The 8896-nt window shown below is 43.2% G+C and overlaps 1 protein-coding gene across 7 annotated transcripts in view; it reads left to right on the forward strand.

Annotated features, from left to right (window-relative positions):
• LOC106886004 (poly(rC)-binding protein 3-like) overlaps positions 1-8896 on the forward strand; it is a 525351-nt gene extending 516455 nt beyond the window's left edge. For 5 of the 7 annotated variants that reach the window (XM_014938586.1, XM_014938583.1, XM_014938584.1 and 2 more), the window contains 2 exons: positions 674-843; positions 6776-8896. In XM_014938586.1, the coding sequence (XP_014794072.1) occupies positions 674-843; positions 6776-7124 (519 nt within the window). In that variant the 3' untranslated portion in view covers positions 7125-8896. Of the gene's footprint in view, positions 1-673; positions 844-2123; positions 3740-6775 lie in introns of those variants that run through there. The other 2 variants (XM_014938589.1, XM_014938590.1) reach the window with 2 other exon arrangements.

An 8896-nucleotide genomic window follows, 5' to 3' on the forward strand; every position in this document is an offset into this window, starting at 1 on the left:
GGGTTTAATATTTTTCCTAGAACTTTTTTTTTTTTTTTTTTTTTTTTTTTTTTTTGAAAAAAAAGAGAATTTCAAAAAAAAAAAAAAAAAAAAAAAAAGCATCTAGAGACACACACAGAAAAATCTCAGGCTCAGTTTTACTCACGAAATAGGAGTTTTGGTAAGTTTCTATAATGGAACGCAGGCAAATTTCATTCTCTTCCTGCTCCTACTCCTGCCTGCAGTTACAGAGCTGTAAATCCCACTGACTTTAATAACACAGGACCCGGCCAAGCCACAACCAGGTGTGCCCAGTAAGGGCTAAGACGAGCTTTGCATGGTCAGCCTGGCCTCCAGCTGCTCTTCTTGGCTTGCTGCTGCCACCACCGGCAAGTCAGGCTGGGCTGGGCTTTGTATGTGTCAGCACCACGGCACGCTGTCATCTTCTGCTAGGGAAGACAGCTAAATAGCCTGATATTGAGTTGATAACCGTGTAGTGGCGAAACTTGATTTAGAGGCGTAAGACCATGGAGCCAATAGACGACGCTAGTTACTCCTTCCAAACAGCACAGCAAAAATCTTTTGTTCTGATATTGAGCTTTTCATAACCGTGTTTTTAGCAATGCTACAAACTGCAGTTAAGTGGTTTTTGCTCGTGTCTGTGGCACTAATCTCAGTCTTTGTCCCGCTCCAGTTAATAGGCTGCATTATTGGCAGACAAGGCAGTAAGATAAATGAAATCAGGCAGATGTCAGGAGCGCAGATCAAGATTGCTAATGCCACAGAAGGCTCCGCAGAACGACAAGTTACAATCACAGGATCCCCTGCAAACATCAGCTTAGCACAGTACCTCATTAATGCAAGGTAAGTTTGCTTTGTAAGTGATAATGCTTCTGCAAGAATGCTCTGTCTGCTCTCCAGCAAATGTCTGTCCTGGATAGATCCACAAAGTTGCTTCGCAGTGTCCATTTTGCATAGTATTATTCAATTCCTAATGATTTGCAAAGCCTGTATCATTAGAAGCTGTGTTTGCTGTTGGTTTATATGGAAAGGAGCTTAATCTGGTGCAATTCCAGGTACATGTTGAATGACAAAAGCTAAAAAAAATGAAGACTCACAATAGCATCCTCCTAAAATATAGGCGGATAAATTAAATGAAATGACAATCATAAATTTGTTAGAAGAAAATACTTTCACAGACCCATTTTACTGTCCTAAATGGCAAATATAGTGAAACAAATTGCAAACCAGATTTAATTTCCTAGCTGCAAATTGTCACTGAGAGTTGATATTAAACTGACATTTGGTTGCTAAAGAGGCACGGGATTTATTTTTTTAGAGACAGCATGACAAATGTTTAAAAAGCATTCCCTGATGAGATGGGGTGAGGCTGTCTGCCTCTCCACTTCCAAATTAATGAAAGCTCTGGCTGTTTAGCTAAGCCATTGTGATGGCTTAAGCCTCTATCAGTTTTTATATGATTATTTAGAGAAATATTAACGTTGATACCACCTTTATTTGCAATTATCCTGAGAAGAAAGTGCAGTGGATATAGTGCTGTCTCATGGATCTACTTGTAAATGGTGGATCGAGTCAATATATTGTGGGGAGGGGGCGTATCTCTATGTTTCATTGCCTTTTTTTTTTTTTTCCTTTTCTTTTTTCCCCCCAAAATACTGTGATATGAATCAAGCTTTGTGTTTAACTATGTTTGCTGTTAAGGTAGTAGAAAGTATGAGATTTGTATGGGGGGTGGGGGGGCAGGGGCTGTAGTCGTAGCAGGTCTACAGTCTCCTCGGGTCCAGCCTCCTCTCCAGTCCAGTCCTGCAGTGCACCACTGCGAGTCACTGCAGATGCCTTAATGGAGGAAAAGGATGTTTGTGCAGCTCTGTGTTACAGCAAACAAAAATATTGCTTTTTTATAATTCAGTTTGAAAGTAGTTTCCTAGGGAAAGATATATGTATCTGAGGGGTGGCATCGTGAAGCCCATGATAAGCGTTTTCCAGAATCCTATATCAACCTACAACTCCTTTGATTTATATTCTTTGTAGCAAATATAAGTCAATTCCGTAAGCCCTGTAATCAAATAAAAATGTGTTCCCTCCTTTAACCCTTAAGGATATGTTCTTCTCTTGGTGTTCAGGGATTCCCCACACATCGAGACGAGAATAGAGCCCTTCATTTTTAGTTGCACAAACGCCATATGGCATGCATCTGGATCTCAGAAGATAACAATTTAAGATCTTCAAGACAGCTAAAGCATGCAAATAGAATAATGCACTTATTAATGGAGTTGCAGTGAGCTGCTCACCAGAGACAGAAACTCTAGTGAACAAACTTCTGTTTGACTCACTCTAGAAAAGTCTGTGAACTCTCACACTTCTGTTTATTACTGTTTAATGATTCTTTTGATGGAATGGGATATATATGAGGTCTTTTAACTTACTTTGGCAAAGAAGAAAACTTCTCAGCACTCGTATACCACGGATACTCTGTCTATACCCTGCGAAACCAGAAACAAAATATTTTCTTCCTGTTGAATTTCTAGATAGAAGTCATTTGTTACCATCATCTACAGTAAACCATCATATATTATTATGTACCATGTGTTGAAACTGTATTTAGATCAAGTGGCTTCATTTGTAAATGAAGACTCTTACAGTAATGTATAATAAATTAAGCTCTGAGGTAACATAGGACATTAAGGTGGCTTTTTCATTTTAAAAAGTGACGCTGTTCCAGATTTCTCCTCTTACAAGAGAAACTCCCGTCCAGTTAGGTGCCACCACAGCAGGAGGGCAAGTTGGCAGTCACACCAGAGGAAGAACTGAGAAACTTTCAGGCAAGAGGGAGATTGACTCAAGCTGGGGTTTAGGGACTCAGGCAGGTTTCTGAGAGGCAGATGAAGGCTGCTGCTGCCTATGCACACTGGGAGCCAATTTCAGTGTTTCTCAGTCCTAAACCTGCCACAAGTACTGCCGTCTTTATTTTAAAGATGTTGGCATGAAATAAACAGTTTTGGGAAAGAGCTGAGTACAGTACCTAGGCTGGCCAAGATACAGTCTGGTATGTCAAAATAATAATAAGAATAATGAAAAAAAAGCCGTATAAGCATTCAGGGTAAGGTGGACTTTTTTTTTTTCTCTCCCCCACAAGATCTGTCATTCTCGTGGATTTGGTTTCCAGGGCCAGTATTCCTGCATAATCAGTATCCCATAGCAGCATAGGATATAAGGAAAAAAAAAAATCTGTCCACTGTATTCCTGAAACAAACTGTGTGTATCTATAGAATAACAAATTGTTCTATAGATGGCCAAAGTTGCCGTCTATAGAATAATTTATCAAGTTGTTTTAAGGCTTTTATTGCAATCATCTGGTGCTGAATATGTAGATAATATACTCTAAATTATAGCTGTATAAGTACATTGAAACAATATCAAGACAGAGATTTGAATCTTTCTGAAGTATTGTTTTGATTCTGTATTGATTACCCGAGCGCTGACCTCTGTATGAGTAGAACATGTCCTAGCTTGTTTGCAATAGAAGTGTCTTTTTTTTTCTGTAAAATCTTCTGTCTCTTAACCGGTCTCCACTGTAGTAATGGGATTTTCAATATCTATTTTCATCTTCTAGCTTTTATTAAGAATGAACCAGAGTTTAGGTTTCCTGTGTAATATTTGACTTTGGCTTATAAATGGATTGTAGCCAGCAGCACTTTCTCCTTGGTAAAGAGCAGTTTCCCGAAATACTTTTTACTGTCATTTTGATGAAAGGTTAATTCACAGAACTAACGGGACCACCGAAGCCACACTCAAGCTTTATTCTTTTCACCAGTTTGGGGTAATGCAGGATGTGGCCTTTGGTGTATGTATTCGTCAAGTGTGGTTCTTCAAAGGGACAGTGTAAAAGGGGCACCAGGAAAGTCTGTCAGAAGGCTGCCTCGCCAGCTTTCCCATCCAATCTGGTTGCATCTGAAATTGGTTTGGGAAATGGCCACTGTCACAGGACAGCCGGTAGCTAACCTAATTTCTCCTTACTCATTACCACCAGTAATAAATGTGAAGTGGGGCAAATTATTGCTTTAATCGTACCCATGCAAGTACACCAGAGACAGGAAGCTTGAGTGGCTGCGACCGACAGCGGCATTTAACCCCTGGGATCTCGTCTCTCTGCTGGGACAGGAAAAAGCTCAGGCTCAGCTCCACCCCTGTATCAGTAAGGATTTTTTGGGGTTTTTTTTAAATGCAAGGCAGGCAAATTTGGAGTCACTGAAACACTGCCTTTTTATATGCCTCCCTCCCAGAATAATACTGAGTTAGAAACATAAAAAAAGAAACCCAACTGCATAAACTGAGTTTTTGAAAACCTACTAAAGTATCACCATGTAACTTCTACACCCCAAGTGGAGGATGTGCACTGGAATTGCATTCACTGATTCGGTGTTCTTGATGTAAATCCCACTGTGTGAGTAGGTTGCAGGTAGCACGGCTAACAGCCCAAGGATGCTCTTCTCTCTGCAAAGAACAACTCTGCTGCGAGTGTTAGATTCTGAGCTGACCGTCCACGGAGACAGATAAACACCGCAGGGTAGGAAAAACAAAGCTTTACCTCCCACAAGCTGGTCTGCATTTCACACACTCGCCCTCTTCCCCTCCCAGCCCTTTGGAGAATCCGTGCGCCTTCCAGCTTCCCAGCTAAACCCGCTGAGGAGTTAATTCTCCAAGAGCCCTCTCTATTTTGCATGGAGGAGAGGAACTCGGCACTCAAGTGTTTCCCTCTCTCCTCCACACTCCTCTCCCCAGCTCAGACCCACTTCAGATATCCTTTAGACTTGCCTTCAGCAGCAGTGCTTTGGAAGCCCGAGTCCAACATCCCCATCCCCTGTGTAGCGCTGGTTGATCACCTGCATCCTTGCTGGTTGATACCTGCATCCTTGCCCTCGCTCAAAGCAGGGTCATTGCCTTTCTCTGGCCATGAATAGACCAGGGGCTCTCAAAACCACTTGTAAGTCTAAGGTGAGGAAAAGCAGGGGCTCTTCCCAGCCCCACGTAAGGTGGTCACACTCCCCTCCCAACCTGTAGCCTGCCCAGAGAGCCCAACTGCTCTCTGAGCCTGCAGAACCAGAGCCAACAGGGACCAGCACAAACCCTGTGCTGGGAAACCTCCTTGGGCCTGATAAGATTTGATAAGACAGTGGAAGGTCCTCTCCAGGGCCAGCTGGTGGCTCTCTGGTGCTCCGCTCTGGGAGGGAGAAGCTGCTGCAGCTCCTCAGCTCACCTCAGGAGAAAGCCCAGGAGCCTGACATTAGTAATTACTGAAAAAAAAAACCCACCCAAACTTGGAATTAATACATGTATAACTGTAGCTAGCAAAGATTTCTTATCCGTGGTCTCATTTATATATTAGGTTACCCTGCCTCCAAGCTGGTCATATGCAAAATGCATCCTGAAATTAGTATTTAGTTTTTTTGCCAGCCCAAAAGCCAGCACACAAGCTGCAACAAACAAATGGCAAATGGAGATTTTATCGAGGTAAATATTTTGTCAACTGAAAAAAACCAAAACCACAAACAGCGTGTCCTTGGAATTACTGTATTTTAATGTCTAAAAATGCACAGCAAAGCCTAAGCACCTGGGCCAAACTCATCTCACCTGCTGATGGGTGGAGTTAGACTAAAGTGAAGGTGGCTTGATACCTACATCATCCAAATGGCCCCTCAGTGCCTTGGGCTCGGAGGTCGGGTGAAGCTGAAGGTCCTTGTGCTGGCGGGGTCTGTGTGATGATGTGTGTGTTGTATCCATGTAGTACCGTGTCTGTCGGCTGGTAAGCTCTTTTCTGTTCATTGTAATCACTGCCACAAGCTCAGCAAGGATACCGCTGCTCTGAAAGCTGGGGTGTTTTTCAGTCTTCCTTTTTTCCTGATTTCCTTATAATTAGATTGCATAAGTATTTTGTTGTGATTTAAAAAAAAAAAAAAAAGTCTGGGGAAAGAACAAATGGAAGTGAACACACTGGCTAATCAGGTTTGTTTTATATGAAAAATGCACATTGACCTCACAGTGAATGAAATGAAAAACTAACTTCCTAAAAAAAAAAAAAAAAAAAAATCCAAACCAAAATGTTATGCCTTAGATGGAAGCAGCAAACCATTGCTCAGTTTCCTCTCATCCTAGCAAAATGACGAAGGGTACTATTGATGTCACAAAATTGACAAATTGAAAAAGAATTACCAAAACCCCCCGCGTCCCCCTTTCAAAAATATCGTAATTTTGAAAAGCAAAATTCACCATCTCAGTGCTGGGGAGTAAACTTCATAGTTATTTTAAGTTTTCTTTTAAGTTTTGTTTTTTCCATCTTTTTGCCATTATCTGCATTCCTTAGATTTCTTTTTTTCATATGTAAAATGAACTAGCAAACCCTTCCCCTCCTTGAACCCCTTTTCTTTTTTCCTTTTGTTTTTTTTTCTTTGGAAAGTACTTTAGAACCTCAGTAATGTTTTCACCATCGAATCATGAGAAACCCTTTTGTTATTTCTCTTCTTTAACACATAACATGTTCCTCCTTTGACCCTCATTTTTCCCTTTTTTTCTCTCTCTTCCCCCCCTCTCCCTCCTCCCTCTCGTCTGTCCCCCCTTTCGCCCACCGATCTAATCCTGCCCTTTCGTGGTTGCTCTCCCGCCCTTCTTCCCTCCATCCCGTTCCTCCTCCTCCTCCTCCCTCCTCCTTCCTCCACTCCCCACCGCCCTGGCTGGACCCTCCCAACCTGTTTGTTCCTCTTCCTCTCTTCGTTTGCAGCTTAGAGATGGCTAAAGTCAGCACCCAGACCGCTTCCGTCACGACCCCTGTTGACCTCAACATGAACCTCTCTCAGTCTGCCACCCCTACCTCCACCCCCACCTCCATGGCCGTCCTGGCGGCCGCCTCCGCCGTTGCCGTCAGTTCCCCCCCTCCCCTACCAACTCTGCCAACCACCCACTATGCCGTTCCTGTCTCCAGTCTGCTTGGCATGAAAACTGTCCCACTCCTGGCACTAAATGCCACGGCCGCCGCGGGGGCCACGGGGAGTTTGTCCGCTTACACTGCCAAAATTCCTTCGACGAGCGGGGTTAAGAAATCTGACCGCCAGAAGTTTGCTCCATATTGAAGGGATGAGACACAATGCAAGCTTTGCCAGCTCTACCAAGAGTCTGTGGTAGATCCTAGTTGTCAAGGAAACAATACGGCATCTTTTTATTTTTCTGTTAAATTGCTAGTGTTAACTGTTGCCGACGCCAAGTCGTCTTCCGCTCTCCATAACGACTAACACCCGGGCACCACCTAACGACTAGTTCCAACTGCGGGCGGGTGACAGCCTGGGGGGCTTTCCCCACCAGCCTTAGGAGCTTTGCCCACCAACCTGGGGGCTTGTCCCACCAGATGAGGAGCTTTTCCCACCAGCCCAGAGGTTCTCCTCCCATCCCGATGCCATCCCTCCACCCGGGCCAGGGCTGGCCCTCCAGAAGCCCCACTGCACGGCAGGGTTGTCCCCAGTCCAGCCAGGAGATACCTGGAGAGAAATTAAAAATAGAAATGAGGCAGAAGTTTTGGCAGCCTGGTCCTGCTCTAGCAGTAGCGCCTGGCGTAAAACCACCCTTTGAAGGGATCCCTCCAACTGTAGAACCATTTCCTATGGCAAATCGGCACTTCTGATGAATTTTTTTTTAACTGCTATAGATTTCTATTGCAAATCTGGCACTTCTGATGATTGGTAGCACCCCCGAAATCCCAAGTGAAGTGCTGTCAAATGATGGGGGGGGGGCATCATTTGACAGATCTGAAGGTTCCCATCTTCCCTGCCCCAACGCCTGCCTGTGAGCAGGAGACCGGGGCGAGAAGGTACCAAACCTCTGCTGCTGCCATGCACACACAAATGGAGCTTTCTGGGCTGAGAAAAACTGCTAAATTAAAATAGTCGGTAGATGACAAGAAAAAAAAAAAGAAATATCAGGCACCCGTGCCTTTTCACTTCATTCTTTTAAAGGGTGCAACCATTTTTCTCTGGTTTGGAAAAATGTGATTTTAAGAACTCTGCTGTTTGGAGGGAGAGCAGGCTCCTCCTTTCACACTCAGATGTTTTACTGGTATATAGCAACAAATATATAGTACTTACTCCTGTAAGTACTGAATAGTAGGTACAAATCAGACGGGCACTATTGTGGTACCCCCTCCCGCACCAAAACCATTTTTTGTTACATTTCTGTACAAAATACATCCCTATTTAATGCGTCACTACTCATGCAATCTGGTTGTGTTGTAATGATGGATAAAATCTAGTGCTTATCAAAGGCCACTCAGAGGTTGCTGCCCAGACAGATAACATGCCTCTGACAAGAACTTGATGATGTTCAGATGATTAACTAAAACCAGACACCTGATGGCAGCCAAACTGAAGAGAGCTGGGGGATGTAGTGGCTGGTCGCTAGCTGTTGGAACTAGTTTTTAACTGCATTTTTCTGTTTGTCCATCCACCTCCTTTTTAATTTCTGTTGCATAACTCAGTAATGCGATATTTCCTCACCTCTTCCGAATCCAGAATCCCATTAGCCCACCATGTCCATCCACTTTGCACTCCTTGGACACAAAGCTTTAACAATTGAACTGTATTCAGTGCATTTTAATATAAACTAAAAACACAATGCAAATGCAATACTTTTTAAAACATGGTATTTCAAAGTGTGTTATTATTATTGTATAGGGCTAAGAACTATCTCAGTATTTTGTGTCATTTCTGTATTCTGTGGGCTTCTCTTCACCTTAGTACCTTTGCACTAAGTTTTGTCGCTGTAACCATTTGTAGAACTGCCATTGTTACAGTTTGCACTTACCCAAATGGGGGTTTTGATTGGTTTTGTTGTTTGGTTTTTTTATTTTGGTGTT

This window comes from Calidris pugnax, unplaced genomic scaffold, assembly GCF_001431845.1.
Source record: "Calidris pugnax isolate Ruff unplaced genomic scaffold, ASM143184v1 scaffold13, whole genome shotgun sequence".
NCBI classification, from domain to species: Eukaryota; Metazoa; Chordata; class Aves; order Charadriiformes; family Scolopacidae; genus Calidris; species Calidris pugnax.